At 44.4% G+C, this 24,244-nt stretch overlaps 1 protein-coding gene across 1 annotated transcript in view; it reads right to left on the bottom strand.

The window, feature by feature from the left end:
* Window positions 1–214: 214 nt before the first annotated feature.
* Window positions 215–24,244, bottom strand: part of LOC120743222 (ribonuclease inhibitor-like) — a 30,005-nt gene continuing 5,975 nt past the window's right edge. The window contains exons 2-5 of the mRNA XM_040046798.1: window positions 18,156–18,332; window positions 14,499–14,672; window positions 7,146–7,319; window positions 215–261 (exon numbers count right to left, since the gene is read on the bottom strand). Of these exons, the coding sequence (XP_039902732.1) occupies window positions 7,196–7,319; window positions 14,499–14,672; window positions 18,156–18,332 (475 nt within the window). The 3' untranslated portion in view covers window positions 215–261; window positions 7,146–7,195. The remainder of the gene's footprint in view (window positions 262–7,145; window positions 7,320–14,498; window positions 14,673–18,155; window positions 18,333–24,244) is intronic.

The raw sequence follows: 24,244 nt of genomic DNA, 5'->3' as shown, positions 1-24,244 counted from the left end.
TGTTGTTGTCAGACAGTTGGAGCTTTGTGTTCACTGTGTTTGTGTCGATTGTGAGTTGACAGGAATCTGATGGAGAGAACAAACACAATCCAGCTGCAGTTATTGATCCATCATCTGTTCATTGATTGACACTTTGATGATGACTCCTGACATGATGAAGATGGTTGAATGTGTGCTGCTTTGTTTTCATGAATCCCATTAAAAACACACTTACACTTCCTCAGACCTGGTCTCAACCATCGGACTCCAGCAGGCTCCACCCTGAAAGGAGGAGGGGGGTCAGAGCAGCACAGTCAGCATGCACACATGGACATTACATGGCTCTCACACACACACTGTTACACACTGAGCTCAAAGCTCGGCTCCACTGTTTTATTCAAAGAAATCTACATTTATTTATCAGCACATTTAAAAACAGCTTGAGCCAAAGTGCTGCACAGAGTAGAGAGAAAATAGGAAACATCCACAGTAATGACTATAAAGACTGGTCAGGATTGAAAGCTACAGAGTACAAATGTGTTTCCAACCGGCTTTTAAAAATGTCCAGTGTTGGTGACGACCTGATGTGAAGGGCGACTGTTCCAGAGTTTGGCTGCAGCCATCGATAAAGCTCACCTCTGTTTTTACGTCTAGTTCTGGTCAGAAGCTGCTTATCTGCAGACCTGAGGGCTCCACTTGGATTATTTTGTTAAAGAGAGATAAGATGGAGCCAATCCATTCACAGATTTAAAGACAACCAGATCTGGAAGTGGATTCTACCACGTACTGGTAACCAGTGGAAGAAGCTGGTGATGGGTCGTCTAGCACAGACCCACCGCTGGAAGCAGACAATTGATGAGGGAGAGAACTGTGACAGCGCCGTTCCTTCACTTGACCTCAGTCGCTCTCGTCTGCTCCCTCGTAACACTGCTCTTTATTGAGCTTACATGAATATGCACAAGTTCATTAACATATGACGTCTTACACAGGTATGAACAAAGAGTACCAGTCTGTGCATAGTGTGTGTGTGTGTGTGTGTGTCTGTGTGTGTGTGTGTGTGTGTGTGTGTGTGTGTGTGTGTGTTCCAGATGTGACCCTGTGACCCCAAAGCTGGTGCTAAGAGTCCAGCGGTCCCCCTAACAAAGGGCTCTTATACTTAACCAGACACAGAGTAGGTGTCCTCCTACACCAGGGGTCTCAAACCCGCGGCCCGCGGGCCAATTGCGGCCCGCAGGACGATAGTTTTTGGCCCCACCTTAATATGAAAATGTAATGTTAGTTTGATAATATATGACACTTTACAGTGTTGTGGGCGGAGCTGAATTAACCCACCAATCAGGGTGGGATATGGATCTCAGGGGACACCAGCCGGGCTTGATGCAAGCAGGGAAACATTTCTCAATGAGTCAAAGTTCCAGCAGCGTTGCCCTGGAGTGTTTCTTTCTTTCTGTGCCTGGCTGGCTTCCTCCTTTCTATTGGGCAAACGCCGACATTCGCCCCAGCGCGCTGCGTTCACAACACTTCAAAAAAAGTTGTTTTTTTAAGTTGCTGCCCAGCTCCCAATGTATGTCCGTGGTGTTGATGACAGTTTTGAAGTGATGGAGGAGCTGCTCACAGTAATTCCAATGCATGGCCAGACCACCGCTCAGCAGATATTTACAAGCTGTGTGATGCCATTGAGAATGTTGGTTTGCCATGGAAGAGGTTTGTTGGAATAACAACAGATGGAGCGCCATCAATGACAGGGAGGAAAAATGGACTGGTGGCACAAAACAAACTGGAAGAGGAAGGCGTGGAGGAGGCCATTGCTCTGCACTGCATCATCCATCAGCAGGTCCTTTGCAGCAAATGCCTGAAGTTTGACAATGTGATGTCTATTGTTGTGAAATGCATCAACCAAATCAGATCCAGGGGCTTAAAGCACTGAAGGTTCTGTGCTTTTTTAGAGGAAATGGAGTCAGAATATGGGGATGTGCTCGACTTCACTGAGGTACGTTGGCTCAGCAGGGGAAATGTATTAAAGAGACTTTTTGAGTTGAGAGCAGAAGTGAAGCCTTCATGGAGAAGGATGGAGTTAGTGTTCCTGTGCTAACTGATCCCAAATGGCTCATGGACTCAGCTTTTCTTGTTGATATGACACATGAGCTTAATGTACTGAACAAGACGTTACAAGGCCAGGGGCAACTTGTCAGTGCTGCCTATGACAACGTGAGAGCATTCTCCACAAAACTGGCGCTCTGGAAAGCTCAGCTCTCTCAGACAAACCTTTGCCATTTCCCAGCATGCAAGGCCACTCGTGGATGCAGGCACACCATTCAGTGCTGACGAGTATGTTGATGTCATTTTGAGGCTACAGGAGGAATTTGATCACAGATTTGCTGACTTCAAGACACACAGAGCCACCTTTCACATTTTTGCGGACCCATTCTCCTTTGATGTGCAAGATGCCCCTTCTGTGCTTCAAATGGAGCTCATTGAGCTGCAGTGCAACTCTGAACTCAAAGCAAAGTTCAGGGAGGTGAGTGGAAAAGCAGACAAGCTTGGACAATTTTTGAGAGAATTGAGCCCTAGTTTCCCTCGGCTTTCCCGAATGTTCAAGTGGACCATGTGCCTTTTTGGTAGCACATACTTGTGCCAAAAGCTCTTCTCCACTTTGAACTTCAATAAGTCCAAGTACAGGTCCAGACTTACGGATGATCATCTTCAAGACATACTGAGGGTCGCAACTGCTTCCTCCCTCAGGCCAAATCTGGCTCGGCTATGCGAGAGGAAACGCTGCCAGGTCTCTAGCAGCAAGGAGTAGGCAAGAGAAGCCATGTTCAGAAGAACAGTTCATTTTCTACAGTGTTCCATTCATGTTCAGAAGAAGGTTATAGAACTGTTAATACAGACATTTCAATCTAAACACAGCAGATATAGAAGACTGAGAAAAACACACAAGTTCACTGACTAAAAATATCTTATTATTGTTTTATTTATGTATTACAGATTGATTTATTTTCTTATTAATTCTTAATCTGTTTATTTATTTTTCATATTTTGTGTTAAAAAATAAAAATAAAGAGATTTGAGAAGATTGGAATTTTTTAACCATGCCTTTCTTGTGGAAAACCTAATGCGGCCCAGCCTCACCCAGACTCTGCCTGCAGCGGCCCCCAGCTAAATTGAGTTTGAGACCCCTGTCCTACACCATAAATCAGTAAGAGAGGGTACGACCTCTCTCATGGCCCCAAGTGCTGTGTGCATGCCAGAGCACTCTGGAAGGCACACAGAGTCTTTACAGACTACTAAGGATCAAACCTCTATCATCATGCAATCGATTATACAACTCTAAGCATATATGAGTAAATATTTCTAAGCATAAATGACAATCAACAATATAAACCTTACAGCTGGTTTTAATAACAGAATTCATTTGTTTCTCAAATGAGAAAGAGCTATCGAGAAACACTCCTAAATCTTTAGTTCTGAACTTTTCCAGTGGGCCAAGGTCAACATTATTAGATAATGCTAATTCTTTTCCCTTACATTATAACAATGTGAGGAGTTAATGCTAAGTATACTGCCATTAGCGGCTAATTCTAATTAGGGGTGAATAATTATTAGTAGCTAATGCTAATACCGTTTTCTCTTTCCTTATAACAATATGAGCAGCTAATGCTAATTTGATGTGAATTAGCATTATATTAGTGAGGAGTTAATGCTAAGTAGGCTACCATTAGCAGATAAATCTAATTTGAGGTGAATAAGCATTAGTAGCTTATGCTAATACCCTTTTCTCTTGTGTTATAATGATGTGAGACGTTAATGCTAAATAGGCTTTGTTACGTTCCCCTGAGGGGTCTAGGCGGGGAGGGGGAAGTAACAAAAGTGACCGGGTCAGAAAAAGGAGTCAAGGAGGCAAAAGGGTTAAATTAAAGAGTTTTATTAAAGTAGCGCAACTAAAAGAGACGGACAAGCCGCTATCACCATTTTAAGAAAAACAAACAAAACTCAGGCGTTGGTCAATACAGTAAAACGTAAGCCAAAAAGAAAGAGCACTCACTAGCTGCAAACACAAAAACCACTCAGCTCACAAGCTGTAACCACACTAATGGCACTCTGGCCCAGAGCTCACCTTTCCCTGGGCTTAAATACTGTTAATTACTGATGTGAGTCAGCTGTGTAACAGGGAAAGGTGGCACCTCAGGCAGAAGAGGTGGTGGGACACGCCCACACAGGCACCTTCAGGAGGAGGCTCTGCTAGGGCCGTAACACCCCCTCCCATAAATACAAACCCATGGTTTATCAAATGATTATGATAAACAAAACCACAAATCAAGTCCGTAACCGTCGCATCATCAAATTGCATGCTTTCCACCTACCAAACCCCATAGCAACGGTTAGGCATTTCCTGCGGAAGCTGCCAACCCCATCTCAGTGGGTTCACAACATTGACCGAGAGTGGCCCCAGACCCTCGAAACAGTGTCCCATGTGATAGCCAGGGCTTTGGACCATCACATGTGGAGAACCCAGCAGGCAGCTAGTGGGCCTTACTGAAACACTTTGCAGACGATTCCTCAAGTCACCGGTACAGGCATGTTTGTTAGCCAGGGTTGCGGGTCTTACTGGTGGTTTTATACACAGTCTGTCCCCCTGCAGGTCATTTTGAGGACCTGGGAAATTGTCAACCAACGGCAGCTCAGGGTTAGTTGACCTCTTACCCCGACTACATGACACTACTGAGCAATTATGCTCCAAATGTAGCCTTTTACTAGGCCTGGCAACTTTGTCGGTTTGAGAACCACGACTAACTTTTCTCAAAGCAGGCCCTTTTTGCTTTGAGTCTGCTTTCCGTTTGAGTTTCAATTTCAAACAGTAAGCAATGAGGTGTCCAGGTTTGTGGCAGAAGAAACAAAGCTTTGTTTTGGGTCTCGAAACCACAACTTTTTCAGCCTTGTTAGCTGGCTCCCTCCTAGCTCTCCAAGATGTGTTACAGTGAGAAGGGATGTCACATTCCACAGCATTTGTTTTATGAGTTAGGGTAAACTCATCTGCCAGTATGGCAGCCTGCTGTAAAGTGGAAACCCTCTGTTCACTTAAATAAAGAGCAATACACTTAGGAACAGAGTTTTTAAAATCCTCCACAAGCATGAGCTCACGTAACGACCCAAAATTGTGAACCTGGCTTGCAGAGCACCACCTACCAAAAAGCTTTGCCTTCTCCCGAGCAAAGTCAAGGTAGGACTGACCCTGTGCCAACTCCAAACCTCGAAAGTTCTGCCTATAGGCCTCAGGCACAAGTTCATAGGCTTGGAGGACGGCACTTTTAATCTCTTCATAAACTAGGCCGTCCTGCCTAGACAGACCAGAGCAAGCTTCCTGAGCCTTACCTGTGAATTTACACAGCAACATCACCCCCCACACGTCTTCAGGCCACTGTAATGCAGTTGCTATGCTTTCAAACACACTAAAGAAGCTCTCAACACTGGATTCACAGAAAACGGGAACCAGGTGGATGTTATTGCCCACAAACGAGCTTCTAGACACCTGTGCACTGATGGCTGCATCAGCCATTTTGGGGGCAGGAGAAGGGTTAGAAAACACACCCTAATTAAGACACAACCACACCTCTCTGCCAACTCACTCCGAAACTACACAACTTGGTTTAAATGACCAACTTACCTCTTACAGTATACACAATAAACAAACACAACTTACCCAGTTCCTAAGCACAACCAACTCTACCTATCTTCTGGAGCGTGCCGGGCTCGAGGCAACTTGAAAGGCGAAACTTCAGCGACTGGAGCCCTGAATTGCCTACCCCCAACATGAACGAATCCCCGCCTAGGATTACTCCTAAAATAAAAAAGGCAAAACAACAAAAGAGTGCCCGAAGGAAGAACTTAAAACAAAGCTCAGCTGGACACTCACCTAACTAAACTGGGAAGTTGAATCTCCAAAGGTAAAAAAACAGCAAGATAATCAAAAACCAATTCCAACTCAAAACTCCCTTTTCAACGATCCCGGACGAGCCCCCACTTGTAACGTTCCCCTGAGGGGTCTAGGCGGGGAGGGGGAAGTAACAATAGTGACCGGGTCAGAAAAAGGAGTCAAGGAGGTAAAAGGGTTAAATTAAAGAGTTTTATTAAAGTAGCGCAACTAAAAGAGACGGACAAGCCGCTATCACCATTTTAAGAAAAACAAACAAAACTCAGGCGTTGGTCAATAAAGTAAAACGTAAGCCAAAAAGAAAGAGCAGCTCACTAGCTGTAAACACAAAAACCACTCAGCTCACAAGCTGTAACCACACTAATGGCACTCTGGCCCAGAGCTCACCTTTCCCTGGGCTTAAATACTGTTAATTACTGATGTGAGTCAGCTGTGTAACAGGGAAATGTGGCACCTCAGGCAGAAGAGGTGGTGGGACACGCCCACACAGGCACCTTCAGGAGGAGGCCCTGCTAGGGCCGTAACAGGCTTCCATGGGTGTCTCCTTTCCCTTGCATTATAAAGATGTGAAGAGTTTATGCTAAGTAAGCTGCCATTAGCAGCTAATGCTAATACTGTTTTCCCTTTCTTTATACAACTTGAGCAGCTATTGCTAAGTAGGCCACTTTTCTCTGCTAAGGATTTGTGTGACCATGATGGAAACTCTGATAAGCTAATGCTGCTAAGCTAATGCTGTTTATGGGCCCTGTTAGAATCAATATTTCATTCTCATTCTGTTGTTTGAGAACAATAACAGAAAAATGTGCACTTGAGAACAAATTTATTGTGAATTCAGCTGTGAATGTACAGTTTGTCATTATTTAACTCATTCATTGCCAGCCATTGGCAGTGAATGAGTTAAACCCATTGACTCATTCACTGCCATTGACGGCTATAGACGTCAATGGCAGTGAATGAGTTAAGCTTCCATTTCCAAATGTTAGCTGACACTTTATTAGGTACACTGGTATCTATATCAGGTACACCTGTGACCTAAATGTTCCTGCAAACAGACTCCTTGGAGACCCCTACATAAATATCCATGTACTATCCAGCTAGACTAGTGTCTGTCCCTGAAAATATTCCTGCATGTGTGATTGTTCATTTGTCATCTGCAGGAAACAAACAGGAAGTGAGTGAAGGACACAGGAAATGTTTCCAGCTCTTCCTCCTCTATCAGACAGTCTCTCCATACCTGAGAGTGTCCAGTCTCCAGCCTGGATCCTTCAGTCCAGCCGAAAGCAGCTACATTCCTGAGTCACCTGGATGATTGTAGCTCAGGTCCAGCTCTCTCAGATGGGAGGGGTTGGAGCTCAGAGCTGAGGCCAGAGAAGTACAACCTCCCTCTGTGATCAGACAGCCTGACAGACTGCAGACACACAAAACAACAATCTATCTGTCAAGAACCGTTTTCTCTTTGTCACAATAACATCTATCCATTTACATCCATTCAATGTAACTTTATTTATAAGTGACAATACCCAACAGACAACAACAGTCATCTGAAGCTGTTTAACAGAGTAAGGTAACAGCCTCCAATATTAGAGAGAAAGCCCCAAACATCAGACAATAGACTGTGAGCAGCACTTGGTGATGGTGGGAAGAAGAACTCCCTTTGACACAAAGATCCTCCCAGTGAAAACAGGCTCCAGGAGGAGCATCTACCATGACTGGTTGCAGGGTGAGGGGAAAGAGAAGAGATGAGCTCAGAGAGACAAGAACAAAACAGAGAGACAAAAGTTAAGGACACGCAGTAGTGACATATAAAAGCATCAGAGTGAAAAGAGGGGAGAAGAAAGCAGAGCATCATGGGAAGTCCGCCAACAGCCTGAGCCTATAGCAGCATAACTAAGGGATGGTTCAAGGTCACCTGATCCAGCTCGAACTATAAGCTTTATCAAAAAGGAAAGTTTGAAGCTGATCTTCAAAGTAGAGAGGGTGTCTGTCTCCTGAACTCAAACTGGGAGCTGCTGCCACACCCAGTCCAACATATTCAAATTCAAATTCAAATTCAAATTCAAATTTTATTTGTCACATACACAGTCATACACAGTACGATATGTAGTGAAATGCTTGGACAACTGCTCGTGACCTAAAGAAAACAAAAAAAAAGGAAAGGCTATGAATAAGATAGGAAATAAATATGAAAAATTAAAAAGGGTAAATTTAACTAGGAAGGAATAAAATATAAATTAAGGTTAAAAATGAAATAACTGTACAACACAAATTAGAATGAAGGGTAAATTTAACTGGGAGAATAAGATAAAATATATACATTAAAGTTGAAAATAAAATAACTGTACAACAAAATACACAATATAGAACTATATAAGAATGTATGAAGAAATATAAATAAATATATACACAATAACAGCAGCATATACACAATAACAGCAGCGTGATTTAAGTAATGAAGTGAAAACAATGTCCAGAATGTCCAGTGTGTGTAAGAACTGTATGTGTGGGTCAGTACTGTGTGGTGGTGTGATTGAGAGACCGTATCGCCTGCAGGAAGAAGCTCCTCCTCAGTCTCTCTGTGTTGGTCTTCAGGGAGCGGAATCGCTTTCCTGACCTCAACAGAGAGAACAGTCTGTTGTTGGGATGGCTGAGGTCCTTCACGATCTTCCTGGCCTTGGTCCAGCACCGCCTGCTGTAGATTGAGTGCAGGTCAGGGAGCTCGGAGCGGATGGTGCGCTCAGCTGACCGCACAACCCTCTGTAGAGCCATAGCACCTCTCACATAGCCAGGCTTTCTTTCCTGCTCTGACAAAACCTCAAATCCCAGTCAGAGACGATGAGCATCATCACAGTGATGATCATTTCTCTGTTAACCCAGGCTTTCTGCTTCAGGATCTGTGCACGCTCACAGAACAAGGAGACCTTTAAACATCATTTCACTAAATGGATGGACTGAGCTCAGCCTACAGATGAACTGGTGCCAGAGATCAAAAAGAACATCAAACAGGACTCTCCTCAGCTCTTACTGGGACAGTGGCGCGGCTGCCCCTCTGTGGGTCTTCCTTGGTCTCTTGTGTTCTGGGGGCCTCTGGATGTCTGGAGTTTTGATCTCCTCCATACCTGCTTGATACCATAGAGGACAGGGCTGTGGCTCCCCACACTCCCTAGCAGATCATTACATGGAGAAACCTTTGGAATGCAAGCATGCTGATCCACACAGGTATGCACACAGGTGTACACACGGGTATTCACAGACGCGGACTACAGCTTTCTTGGCTGCTGCCTCAAAGCACATTGTGCGCTGTCTATCTTGCGTGCTGCACAATATCGTTTATTATTTAGTATCTACTGATATCTACTGCTAGCTAGTTTATTGTGATGGTGCTTTTTTTTTCTTATTATGTTGCTCTTTGTTGTTTGCTGTCTCCTCTGTTTTTTTTCTCCATACAGGTGACCCAGGTGTTTTTGTTTTTTTATTTGTTTGTTTTTTTTCTCTCTTCCCCCCCTTCTCACCGTCTCTTCTCCCCTTTGGTTTTCTTTCTCTCCCTCTCTTTCTTTCATTCGTTCCCCCTGTCCTATCCCACAGTCATGTCTGTCCCGTTTGCAACTGAAAATGAAATAAATTCATAATTATAATAAAGGTCAATCAAATGGACCAATATGGCAAGGCCATGATGATCCACTTGGTAAAATAAATCCGCTTGGCATCTTTCTTGGCCTCAAGACAACAATTCTGATGCCTAAAGATCCAAACGGGACACAAAGAAAAAAAAAAAAAAAAAAAAAAAAAAAAAGAACATCAAACAGTCAAATTCAACACTTTTAATGGAAATATGAGATTAATGCTGCAGACAATCATGAACCTGCTGAATTCATGAACATCAAGAATGCAGCGAGTGGTAAAATAAAGATTTGACCTCAGTGTGGTCAGTGTTCCTGTCTATTCCTAACATATTCCTAACATGATAGCTGCACTTTAGAGCTCTAAAACTGGAACTGACACATATTTAAACTCTACATGTTACTCAGTACATTCAACAAAGGAAACATGGAGATCACATCAGTTTGTCATCAAAGTCTAATTATTAGGGCAACTTAACCTGTTATTATCTCGTTAACTCATTAACTGATTAACGTCAGCAATTATTTTAATCACAGTTTTTAAAATCATGATTATTGTGAAAGTGCTCACTGGCTCTGAATATAAAAGCCATGGGTCACAGGAGAGATGTTGACCATCGGAGTACTTCATGTCTGAAGTATCACTTAAATGCATTACAAGCTGTTGATTGAAGAAGTCGGTCTGAGGAACGTTCTTAGGATCAACAAATGACGGCATGTATGAGCCTCAAGACGCACCATCACAAGAAGAACACATGAGCTGTAGAAAAAGGAGAGACTACGAAAGCCACGGTGTTACAACATGAACCAGCTGTTGGTCTCTCTGGAGACTACTGGGTGTGGCTGGGTAACCATGGTTCCCTTGGAGTTACAGAAACGTGCAGAACATGTGATTCATGTTGCACAGCAGTGGGACATTTGAAATAAAGTCAGCACACTCAGTACAGATAGTGCATCAAATATGATGCTGCTGCCAGACGTCTGCCTTTGAACACGTCCCTGCATCGCGCACAACACCAAGGTCGCCATGGCAATCACAGCTAACAGGGACAAAGTGCACAGCTGGAAGCCTGCAGGTATATTTAACATGATGTATTTCTCAGTGTCCTGTCGGTGTGTGAGAGACAAACAGCCTCTGTATGTGTGTGTAAATACAGCATGAATATGTAGAGGACATGTTTGTGGATATAAGTAAATGAAAGCTCTGCGTCATTTGAATCTTTGATTCTTGTTTCTGTTGCAGGGCTGTGACTGAACTTCTGGGAGGAGAAACGTTGGTTTCATGCTCTGTGATTCTGTGTTTTGTCGTCTCTCTCAGGTGATGGAGAGCTCAGATGATGACCCCGCCTACGTGGTCAAATTCAAGTCTACATTCAGAACAGACCTGGAGACACGCAAGCAAAATGCCAACATTGTATATGTGAAAACTGCTGCTGGAGCCAGATTCAAGGAGCTCAAGTGTTTACCCAGATCTTACTGAACTCACTGCAGGAACAGAGGGTTGTTGGAGGGAAACCTGTGGAAGCAACAACATCCGAGCCACCAGAGAAGAAGTTGGCCCTATTGGTGCTTCATCAGAGTGTGAACAGGAGGAAGACTCAGCTGAGAACAGTGTGGTGGATACAGAGCAGAGCCCACCATCAGTACAGAGGCCTGTCCTTTAGAGTGCTGCTCCAAACATGCAGCACATGTACTTGGCCACAGCTGCAACATCTGTACCTGTGAAAGCTTCTTCTCTGTTGCTGCTCATATTGTGCAGAAGAAGAGAGTTTCTTTATCATCAGAAAATGTCAATGAGCTTGTGAGTCTCAGCAGCTGGCTCGGTGCAGAGGAGGAAGAACATGTCAAGTCAGAGGAAGATAAATGCAGTTCATGTTGTCAACTCAACCTGGACTGTTGAAAGAGTTTTTCTTTGTCTGGTTTCTGACTGAGATTCTCCAAAGGAAATCCAGCACAAACACACACTTCACACACTCAAAGTCCTGCACAGTAAATGAGCTGATGAGCGTTTGTGCTGCTGCCTGATAACAGAACAATAGTTCTGCTGCTTCCTGTTCTGGAAACACACATTTATAAATGTTCACTTGCTGTTGATCAAAGGTATGTTGGTGGCTCTGGACGCTGAGGGGAACTTTGTAAAAAACTAGATCAAATGTTAACGTCCTGGCAGAGACAAAGAACTTTGATTTGATATTTGATTAGATTCATGTTTCAGCTCAGACTGACAGAAATATTTGAACTGCTGCTGTGTTAAAGGGAACACTGCTGTTAGAAAGCACCTGATCTGTTTCTGTACACTGAATGTTGCACTTCTCATACTGCAGTACTATTAAAATAAGTACACAATACACTACTTTTGAACTCATGATTGAATGTTGCTGTAACAAAGCCATTAATGTGATTCAAAGTGTTCATGGTTTCCCAGCACAACAAATGATTGCACAAGTGTGACTGATCCACTTTCTAATGTGTGTGTAGCCCACACTGTGTGTCACTGTGTCACAGGTGAGTCTGTGTGTCCAGGTTCTATGAGGACAACAGGATATAGTGACTGAGTCCAGCAGCTTAAAGTCTGACTCCATCCTCCATTTAAATAACTCACACCAACAACTGAATAGCTTTGCCTTTGTGTAGCTGACACTTCATTTTAATGTCCTTCTATTCTGGTTCATCTGGTCTCAGTTTCTATAAGCACACAGGTTTCATCAGTGACTCTATGACCTCAGTGATCTTTGCTGGGCCTTAATGCTCTGAACAAAGCTGCACATCACAAGACTAAATAGAAATGAATCAGTCTTTCATTCTCACTGCTGTTTGACTTCAGCTCTCAATGTCCCACCATAACCCATGGAAAGAATTACTGTCCATCCAGGCTCCTGAACATGATGCTGATGAAGGTGGAGTATTGTGAGGGCTGATGGAGATTATGATGAAGAATCCAGGAGCAGTGGGTGGATGGCAGCATCTCCATGAAGGATCAGTGTGAGAACACATCATCATCCACAAAGGAAACCAGTCTGAGAGTCTGATGCTGTCACAGCGAGTGAGAGGAGCCGTGTGGAGGAAACGAAGGAGGATCCAAACGCAGGCAGTAGTGGAGAAGTGAGGGTGGTTTATTGAGCACAAAATAAGGACAAACAGCAAATGGAGCTCGAACTAAACTATACTGGGAAACAACTAAACTATAGCGCAGAAACCAGAACATGAAGCAGGGCGAGCAGAGGCAGACGATGGTAGACAGCAGGGTGAACACACGATTGAGACACAGTGGTTACACAGACGGACCAGCAACTACAATGACGGAGGACACGACTTAAATACACACAGAGAAACACGGGAATTATACACAGGTGTTGGACACAGCTGGGAATAATCAGTAAGACGAGACAGAGGTAAAACTGAACACACTCACATGAGACGCAGACCTTCACAATAAAACATCACACGCAGGCTCGACATAGAGAGACAGACAGGAAATGACATATGAAACTAAACCCACATCTTAAACCCAGATAAACAGAAACATGGACCTCTAATAATGAACATCATCATCACCATAAACACAACAAGAGAACAGGAACACAACCCCTGATGCCAACTTAAATCAAAACACAAACACAATAACTCAAAATACTGGGTCCAACGGACCCAGAACCATGACAGATGCTCTTGTTAGAAAGACACAGTTGCAGCTTGTAGCAGCAGTTAGCTGGTTTGATAGTTAGCTTGGAGCTAACTCACTAGAACACTCAATGCTAAACTGTCTAAACCAGGGGTGTCAAACATATGGCCCGTGGGCCAAATCCAGCCCTTGAGATGATTTCATATGTCAAATATTGATGAACTTTCAGGCTTGCTGATAATCAATGTGAGCATGGCAAAGATGTTATTCTGATGAGCAAACCATGTGGCCAAACACTTTAAGAGACAGACTGGGATCAAACCATTATTTGAAAGAAGACGGAAATGTTCCATAGACAGCAAGGGTAGTGGTAGAGACCAGGTACACAGAGAAACAGGGCGCTGTACTTAGATGCAAACAAAGGGTTTCAAACTTGTCCAGGCCTTAAACCTCACGTGTGTTCTTCCTAAATGGATAAAAATAAGGCTTTTATGAAAACACTGAATAAAAATGGCTGCCTTTATAAAGACCAAAAGTATAGTTCAGTATTGAATACTACATAAAATAAACTATATATAAAGTGTGTCTGAATGGCAGAGATGCAGAAATATGTGCATGTAGCACAGAGCCACGGCTCAGTGTCTGAATGAGTCTCACAGGCCTGAATGTGCTGTTGAAGCCATTTATAATTATAACGTAAGTCTTTACTCGTTTGATCTGCTCCTTACCACAAGCAACCAGACGTAGAAGGTTTTGAACTTTTAACTATATTTTCTTAAGTTTTACAACTTTTCTTACTGTTAAAAACCCCTTTATGGCCATTCATGCTATACAAAGTAATTAGACGTGTGATATCTACAGAAATATCAGAATCTCAGCTAAAAAGTCACAAAACCATCTCAACAACCACCAAACAGCTAAAACAGCAGGTGAACAGATTACACAAAAAAGATGTAAACACAAATCCCCCTGATCATCTGTTTTTTAAACATGAAGCGTCGTTTTGGACGTTCATTTACTGCTGGTTCAGTGAATTTTGGTTGGACAGTGTTGAAACCTGCAGTCTCAGAATCTGTGAGAAGTCTGCTTTCAGCACGCAACAGCATTGTTGTGTTGTGTGCTGTGGATTCACCTCTGCAAACTCATCACTATTTTCACCATCACATTTCTACTCATACAATAACAAAACAGGAAGCAGTTCCCAGGAACTGCTTCCTGTTTTAGAACTTTTCAACATAAGAGTATGTTGCACTTCAGAAGACCTCCACATCCCCTCTTATTAGAGGGCTGCCTTATTATCAATTTGCTAATTCTGTCAGTTGAAGAAAAAAACAATGCTTAATCTCACCTGAGAGTTTCCAGTGTACAGTGTGGACTCTTCAGTCCTTCAGACAGAAGCTTCACACCTGAATCCTTCAGGTTATTGTTACTCAGGTCCAGCTCTCTCAGATTAGAGGACTGAGAGCTGATACCCGAGGACAGAGCTTCACAGCTTCTCTCTGACAGATCACAGAGACTCAGTCTGAAAAATAACAGATAAACCATTACAAAAACAAACAAGCAACCCAAACACTCATGTTGAAGTGTAAGAAGATATTATTATATTTTGCAATATTTAATCTTAGTTTTTGTCAGGAAACTGAGCAATGATGCAGAGCAACATGTGGAGAGAATCAGAGGAGAAGAAATGAAGAGAGAACAGCAGTAATAGAACAATGAACTGTTTAGTGTGCTTTTGGTATCAACAAAATATGTCAAATTTCTTTATTTTATATTTGTTTTAGTAGAATTGATGATTATCACTTAGATAACAACCACAGGCTACATCTAGATGGCACTTTGGTAACAGTTAAGCTCAGAATTATTTCAGGAATGTGGACAATTTCTTGCTGCAATGTATTCAGTATTGAACAAAGTGAGTGCTGATGATTACTTAGACTTTTCAGACGTCAGCAGTCATTATTTCTTTGGTTTAGTTTTTTTTATATTTTACTTTAGTTGTTCCCACCTGATCTGTGTTAAGTAGAATAAGCATTTAAAAAGTAAAGGTATGATTTTAAATGCATATAGAGACTGAGGGTTTTCGGGAGGAGCCGTGCTGCTCTCTGAGAGGAAGCAGGAACCATGCTCTCCTGTCTTTTAAATGCACTTTAGAACAGCACACAGAAACACTACATACGAGCGGGCGTAGGGAGGTTTGGGGTCTTCACTCACCCCGGTTCTGTTAGCCGTCAGGGCTGGGGGGCTGGGAGGAGGTGCTGGCCGTCAGATTGGGGTCTGGGATGCGGGGCCTCCCTGCTACTGCAGATAAGGAGGTGGTCCGCTTGCCTCCACCCCAGAGAGAAGGGTTACATCTCCTGGGTCTAGGTGTGGCTTGCCCCTCTGGGGGCGGGGGTACCTGGACCTGGGATATAGAGTATGTTTGGGGAGTGCGACTGTCTGTGCAGTGTCTATTTGTGTCTGTCTACACGTTGGGTGAGTGCCGAGTATTTGGTTGTGTATATGGGGGTGGGAATGCACGTTTGTGTCTGCGTGCGCCTGTTCATCTGTGTCTATATGTCAGGTTGGGTCTTAGACTCAACCTCTCTGGGTAAATCTCAGGCCCTCTAAAGTACGGAGGCCTATCTCCCCTCACCACACTCCCTGCCGGTGGCTGATGCCCTCAGACGTTGGTGTGTTGGTGGTCCTTGTCGTCTGGGGCTGGGCGCTCATGTATGTACCGGCTCACTCCTGGTGGCCGATTGGCGGGGCCTGGCGCCTGTGGCCCGGCTGGGCCCCTTCCGGGTGGTGGGGTGCCCTCAGGCCTCTGGCCTCTGAGCCTGAAGCTCGGTCCTCTCTGGCACAGCTGGCTGCCGGCAGAGCCCGCGGGCACGCCACTGCAACCCCCTCTGGCCTCTGCTCCGTGGCTGCTGGGTGACCTCTCGTTTGGGGCTCTACTCAGCTCTTCCCAGGAGGGTGGCACGGTTCCCCCCCTTTGATGGTCCTCCTCGGGTCCTTGTACTCTGGGGCCTCTGGATGTCTGGGGCCTGGATCTCCTCCATACCTGCTTCATGCCCTGGGGGACGGGGCTATGGCTCCCCACACTCCCTAGCAGATCGTTACATGGAGAAACCTTTGGGATACAAGCATGCTGATCCACACAGGTATGCACACAGGTGTACACACGGGTGTTCACAGACGTGGACTACACCTTTCTTGGCTGCTGCCTCAAAGCACATTGTGCGCTGTCTATCTTGCGTGCGTTTGCTAAAGATCCAAACGGGACAAAAAAAAAAGTAAAGGTATGATCACATATGTACTTACAGAGCTTTGTTTGAGGCTTTGACCACTGGCATCAACCTCAGATGAACCCTTTTTAAAGGCTCATGTTCTCACTTAGATCATTGATTTCTACTTACCTTTCTTCCTGGGAAAAATGGGGATTAGTTTGAAAACAAACTGTTTTCCCCAATAAGCAGCCCTGGATTAGTAAATCACTCAAACATGTTCTCAGTTAGAAGAAGCTGTTTTGTTAAGAGGGAGAGAAGAATAAGATTGGGGCACATAAACTTGTTCAAGGAGAAATAAAGCAGCTAAAATCAGGTCCAAAGTAAAGCAGAGGATGAGCTGAATAAATGACACTCAAGGCTGGCTTGGAAAGGAATGAAGTCCATGGTGGGGATGCAGAATAAGGACAAAAGATCAACGTGACGCTGAATCTTTAGAAGACTTGGACTCATTTGTTTCCAGCTTTGATATAATTGATTTCAATGCAGAGCTTTGTGATTTTAGGAAAGGGCTGGTAGCTCTGAGAGTCCCACTGATGAGGTGTCTGTGAAGGTTCTCAGTCATCTAAACAGCTTAGAAAAGGCATCTGGACTTCTTTACGTTTCTTGAAGACGTTTCACCTCTCATTCCGAGTAGCTTCTTTATTTCTGGGGTCAAATGGTGGAGGGTCCCAGATTTAAGCCCTATGGGAGAGTCCACCAAGGGGGTCATGAACCCCCTGTTGATCCTCTACCTAATCACACAAGCCAAGGTGTGATTAGGTAGCCTCTGTACAAACAGACTTCAGCCATATGAGAGTGAGTGTGAGTGAATGAGAGCCCACACAGGACACGCTGGTCTCTGAACGTGTGTCACTTAGTGAAAAAGAGGATTGTATTGAATATACTGTGACTAACAAAGAGTTTAAAGAGAAAGGTGTTTGGATTCATTTCTAGTCAGTGGCCCAGCCCCTCCTATATTTTTATGTATGTGGCCCTCAGTGGAAAAAGTTTGGACACCCCTGTGCTGATGAAACCTGAACTAACTGAAATGTGAAATGAAGATTATTCAGAGGTGAAAGAGAGAGAGCGACTGATAATAAAGTGGGGTTGAAGATCAGTGAATATGATGTAAACACCTGATTGGTTGACTAGATATCAGACTGACAGTTTTCCCTGTGGATTATAACTTCAAGAAGATGTGACATTTATCACAGAATCCTGCTCTCTCGATTATTTTAATCAACACTGAGCTGGAACACATCTACAGTGCTGGAAGTGCCCATCTCACCACCAACCTCTCTGTGTACATTCACTTTTTAACCCTTTGTGAAATAATAAAGATTTAAATGTGAGTATTATTCTAAGTTAGTGCAAACACCTCTAATAGGTTACTTTGGCCTTTCCAAGTAATATCTTTCGTTGGAGTCAGTGGTCCAGGCTTCTAAAACCACCCTATGTTTAGCAAGCACTACAATCTAGAAGAGAGCTTCACTAACAGGTGTGACTGATAACATTTGACCTGCAAAGGCTACTCATGTTTATTTGTATCAGGATAAGCAGGGAAGAAATGGACATCAAGTGTGTCAGGCTGCCCGAGTCCCCTCACCCACATCAGCTCAGAACTCTGAGTCAGACTCAGAGGGTCAGGGATCAGAAGTTCTACAAAGAGTAGAACATGACTTCCTGTATAGAGGTGTCTGTGGGCCTACCGACCCACATCATATCAATCTCAGCACAACTAAAACATGGTGACTGACCTCAGGGTTTCAAATTGACATTGTGGATTCTCCAGAAGAACACACAGATGCTTCACTCCTGGATCCTTCAGGTTCTTGTTGTAGCTCAGGTCCAGCTCTCTCAGATGCGAGGGGTTGGACTTCAGTGCTGCTGCCAGATAATCACAGCTGATCTCTGACAAACCACAGCGACTCAATCTGTATAAAGAATCAGAGATGTAAGTTTAATAGACAAAGTGTGAGCTTGAAATCATTCAGTGTTTCATAATCTGTTCAAAGTTGATGAAGGTTCAGAATGCAGAAGTTTTAAAAAATGGAAACTCCAAACATCTGAAGCCAACAGGAAGCAGCTTCAAACAAACACAACAAGAAAAAATTCTCTGAATGTTTCACATTAAAGTCGTACATTTATCATAAAAACATGACAAAGACTTGATAAAGTTGTGTTTTTCCTTCCAGGAACCACATGGCTTCACTTTTAAACGTGATGTGTGAAAGAAATGGACATATTTGAAGTCCAGCAACACAGTTTTCCAGTCACATTATTAAAGCAGACAAACTACAAGCTCATTTTCATTCCAACAAGTCATCTTCTGACCTGGACTAACAACACTGGTCTCTATGTGCAGCTGGCTGTGAGACCAGTGCTCAGGGAGCGTCTACAAAGTGCAACACTGAAAGAACATCAGACACTAAATTGCTTCCAGCACTTTCACACAAACATCTACTGTCATTATTGTCACTAAACTCTGTGGATCCTTTATTGGAAATTCAAATGGGATTCAAATGGTCAGACAAAAGAGGGTTGTGAGGAAATATGATGAAATGTGTATTAGCAGCAAATTATTGAATCATTTTCCTCAGAAACCAAACAAAATGATTGACAAACATGTTTTTACAAACTCAGTGTTGGACTTAAATCAGCAGGATAACCCTGATGTTTAAAGGCATTTTAGGCTACATTCACACTGCAGGCGAAAGCACATCAAATCCGACTTTATTGACCCTATGCGACCCATATCCGATCATGGTATGACAGTGTGAACAGCACAAATCTGATATTTTCAAATCAGACCCAGGTCACTTTCATATGTGGTACTGAATCCGATACATATCTGATGTTTTAGAAAGCGACTGCTGTGTGAATGGTCATGTCGCATTAAATCCATCTTTTAGGGGGCGATCGTAGCTCAAGGGTTGGCAATTCATCTTGTAATCGGAAGGTTGCCGGTGTCCGGCAGCCTCGCCTCTGTCAGTGAGCCCCAGGGTGGCTGTAGCTACAATGTAGCTTGCCATCACCAGTGTGTGAATGTGTGTGTGAATGGGTGAATGACTGAATGTAGTGTGAAGCGCTTTGGGGTCCTTAGGGACTAAGTAAAGTGCTACACGAGTACAGGCCATTTACCATTTATGTCACTGACACAAGACAGATGGCAAATTATCAGTGCTGGAAAAGACAAACGAGAAAGCATGGTGGCGGAAACTGGAGACGGAGTGAGTTAATTCAATTCAATTTTATTTATATAGCGCCAAATCACAACAAAAGTCGCCTCAAGGCGCTTCATAGATACAGAGAAAAACCCAACAACCATATGACCCCCTATGAGCAAGCACTTTGGCAACAGTGGGAAGGAAAAACTCCCTTTTAACAGGAAGAAACCTCCGGCAGAACCAGGCTCAGGGAGGGGCGGGGCCATCTACTGCAACTGGTTGGGGTGAGAGAAGGAAAACAGGATAAAGACATGCTGTGGAAGAGAGACAGAGATTAATAACAGATATGATTCGATGCAGAGAGGTCTGTTAACACATAGTGAGTGAGAAAGGTGATTGGAAAGGAAAAACTCAATGCATCATGGGAATCCCCGGCAGCCTACGTCTATTGAAGCATAACTAATGGAGGATTTCAAGGTCACCTAGTCCAGCCCTAACGATATGCTTTAGCAAAAAGGAAAGTTTTAAGCATAATCTTGAAAGTAGAGATAGTGTCTGTCTCCTGAATCCAAACTGGAAGCTGGTTCCACAGATGAGGGGCCTGAAAACTGAAGGATCTGCCTCCCATTCTACTTTTAAATACTCTAGGAACAACAAGTAGGCCTGCAGAGCGAGAGCGAAGTGCTCTAATAAGGTGATATGGTACTACAAGGTCATTAAGATAAGATGGTGCCTGATTATTTAAGCCCTTGTATGTGAGGAGCAGGATTTAGAATTTAATTCTGGATTTAACAGGAAGCCAAAACTTTCTTGGCTATGTGTTTTCTTCATAGCCAAGAAAACACACAGCCAAGAAAACAGTCCTCATGAACTGGAAAATTAATATAATCTTAATTCTAACCAATATAGAAATTATCTATTAGATTACATTAGTCTTGATACAGCCTCTGCCACCACATCAGATCAATTGCTCTGGGCTCCTTTGATCAGCTCCATCACCTAGTGGGGGTGGGGGGTCATAGTTTGGTCCCGCCTTCACTGTTGTGATTGGTGTGGGGGTAGGGACAGGCTTAGGGCATCGGGGGGTTCCCCGGGAGCATCTTCCTTGGGGGGCTCAACCCGGGGTAGCGGTCATGGCCAATTAGGTGCTCTGTTGGCCCTTAGGTGATGGTTTCCTCATGGCTGAGTGCAGCGGGGCTAGGGGAGGGTCTGTGCTGACGCATGTGGGTTACTGACCTGGTAGCCTGGCTGCCCCTGGGTGGGTCCGGGACGGGCGTGAGGTTCTGGGGGTGCTCCGGCTCTGGGCTGGGGCCCTGGTCGGGCCTCGAGGGCTTGGGTCCTGGTTGGTGTGTTGCCGGGGTTGTGGGCGGGTGGGTGGGTGTATGGGGGCCCAGCCCTAGCGTAGGGTGCCGCCGGTGCGTCGAGCCACCTGGCAGGCTCTTCAACTGGTGGGGGAGGTTGTCACATCTTGCAGGAGCTTTCCTCTCTTGAGGAACTCTCTCTGCAGGAGGGGGAGGTACAGGAGAGGTGGAGGAAGATCTCAGCCTCGGCGTCTATTGTCTTGTGTAGTCTGGAAGATGAGTGGATGATGGGGTTTGTGCAGTTTTCTCTGTGGTGGGGTTGGGTGGACTGTCCCGGGCTCTGTGTGGCCGGGCGGCGCTGCTGCACTGGGCCCCGGTCCGGATGGGCCTGGGCCCCCTTTCCCTGGTGCGTCGCGGAGTATGGGGGTGCCTACTGGGGTCAGCGGGGGAGCTGGCCCCAGGGATAGGTCACTTGCCACCGCAGGGAAAAGGGTAACACCACCTGGGTCTGGGTGCAGTTCCCCCCTCCAGGGGCAAGGGTACCTAGACCGGTTCGTAGAGTACACTTGGGGAGTGTGATTGTGTGTACAGCGTCTCTTTATGTCTGTCTCCACGTTGGTTGAGTGTGGAGTAAGTGCATATGAGAGCATGAGGGTGGGAATGGATGTTTGTATCTGTGTGTGCCTGTATTTCTGTGTCTATATGTCAGGTTGGGTGTCAGGCGCCACCTCTCTGGGGACATCTCAGGCCCTCCAAGGTTTGGAGGCCTATCTCCCCCCACCACCACTTCCCCTGCCGGTGGCGGACTCCCTCAGACATCGGTGCGTTGGTGGTTCTTTGTGTCCGGGGATGGGCGTCCAGGTACACACCGGCTCACTCCTTGGCGGCCGCTTATCGGGGCCTGGAGCCTGGGGCTCACACGGGCCACTTCGGAGGTGGGGTGCCCCCGGCCTCTCGGCCTGGGGCTCGGTCACTCAGGCGCGGCTGGCTGCCGGCGGAGCTCACGGGCGCGTCACTGCAACCCCCCCGGCTTCTGCTCCGCGGCTGCTGAGTGACCCCTCATCTGGGAATCTCCTCAGCTCTTACTGGGACAGTGGCGCGGCTGCCCCTCTGTTGGTCTTCCTTGGTCTCTTGTGTTCTGGGGGCCTCTGGATGCCTGGAGTTTTGATCTCCTCCATACCTGCTTCATGCCCTGGAGGACGGGGCAGTGGCCCCCCCACACCCTCTAGCAGATCATTACATGAAGAAACCTTTTAAAAAAACAAGCGCGTCCATGCTCACAGGTGTACACACGGGTGATCACACACACAAACTACACCCCTTTTTGGCTCCTACCTCAAAGCACACTATGTGCTGTCGAGCTTACGTGCTGCACAATAATGTTTAATATTTAGTATTTACTGTCATATTCCCATATATCATTGTGATGTTGTTTATTCTATTACTCTTGTTCTCTTCTGCTTGTTTTCTTTTTTCTTTCTCAACAGGTGATCCAGGTGATCGATATATGTATTTCTTTTTCTGCTTATTCTGTTGGTTTTTGTTTTTTGCCCTTCTCCCCCGTCCCTCTTCTCAGCTGTTTTTCTTTCCCTCTTTCTTTCTCCCCTTCTTTCCCCCAGTAAGTCTGTCCCGTATTCAGCAAGTGAAAATAAAATAAACAATAAAAGGTGAATCAAATGGACCATTTGGTAAAGTAAATCCATTGGGCATCTTTCTTCACCTTTAGACAATAATTCTGATGGCAAAAGAGCCAAAGGGGACAGGCAAAAAAAAAACAAAAAAAAAAACAGGAAGCCAAAACAGGAGAAATCTTTTTTTAGTCCCTGTCAGGACTCTTGCTGCAGCATTTTGGATTAACTGAAGGCTTTTCAGGGAGTTTTTAGGACTTCCTGATAATAATGAATTACAGTCGTCCAGCCTGGAAGTAATAAATGCATGAACTAGTTTTTCAGCGTCACTCTGAGACAGGATATTTCTAATTTTAGAGATGTTGCACAAATGAAGGAAAGCAGTCTTACATATTTGTTTAATATGTGCATTGAAGGACATGTCCTGGTCAAAAATGACTCCAAGGTTCCTCACAGTGTTACTGGAGGCCAAGGTAATGCCATCCAGAGTAAGAATCTGGTTAGATACCATATTTCTAAGATTTTCAGGGCCGAGTACAATAACCTCAGTTTGATCTGAATTAAGAAGCAGAAAGTTAGCGGCCATCCAGGTCTTTATGTCTTTAAGACATTCCTGCAGTTTAACTCATTGGTGTGTGTTATCTGGCTTCATGGACAGATAGAGCTGGGTGTCATCTGCATAGCAGTGTAAATGTATGCTATGTCTTCTAATGATGCTGCCTAAGGGAAGCATGTATAATGTAAACAGAATTGGTCCTAGCACTGAACCCTGTGGAACTCCATAATTAACCTCAGTGTGTGAAGAGGACTCTCCATTTACATGCAAAAAACTGGAGTCTATTAGATAGATATGATACAAACCACTGCAGCACAGTACCTGTAATACCTACAGCGTGCTCTAATCGCTCTAATAGGATATTATGGTCGATAGTATCGAATGCTGCACTGAGGTCTAGCAGGACAAGCATAGAGATGAGTCCACTGTCAGAGGCCATAAGAAGATCATTTGTAACCTTCACTAAAGCTGTTTCTGTGCTGTGATGAGCTCTGAAACCTGACTGAAACTCTTCAAATAAACCTCTGCAGATGATCTGTTAGCTGTTTGACAACTACTCTTTCAAGGACTTTTGATATGAAAGGAAGTTTGGAGATTGGCCTATAATTAGCTAAGACTGCTGGGTCTAGAGATGCTTTTTGAGTAAAGGTTTAACTACAGCCAGCTTGAAGGCCTGTGCTACATAGCCAATCATTAGAGATAGGTTGATCATATTTAAGATCGAAGAATTAATTAATGGCAGGACTTCTTTGAGCAGTTTTGGAGGAATGGGGTCTAAAAGACACGTTGATGGTTTGGAGGAAGTAATTATTGAAGTTAACTCAGAAAGATCAATTGGAGAAAAAGAGTCTAACTTAACATCAATGGTACTAAGAGTAGCTGTAGATAATATTACATCTGTGGGATGATTATTGGTAATTTTTTCTCTAATGATAAGAATTTTATTTGTGAAGAAGTTCATGAAGTCATTACTAGTTAACGTTAAAGGGATGGTTGGCTCAACAGAGCTCTGACTGTTTGTCAGCCTGGCTACAGAGCTGAAGAGAAACCTGGGGTTGTTCTTATTTTCTTCAATCAGTGATGAATAGTAAGATGTTCTGGCTTTGCGGAGGGCTTTCTTATAAAGCAGCAAACTATTTCTCCAGGCTAAATGATGATCCTCTAAATTTGTGACACGCCATTTCCTCTCCAGCT

This window comes from Simochromis diagramma, unplaced genomic scaffold (genome assembly GCF_900408965.1).
Source record: "Simochromis diagramma unplaced genomic scaffold, fSimDia1.1 OVJJ01000522.1, whole genome shotgun sequence".
NCBI classification, from domain to species: domain Eukaryota; kingdom Metazoa; phylum Chordata; class Actinopteri; order Cichliformes; family Cichlidae; genus Simochromis; species Simochromis diagramma.
Note: the sequence above shows the minus strand (reverse complement) of the source record. Positions and strands in the feature narration are given on the sequence as shown.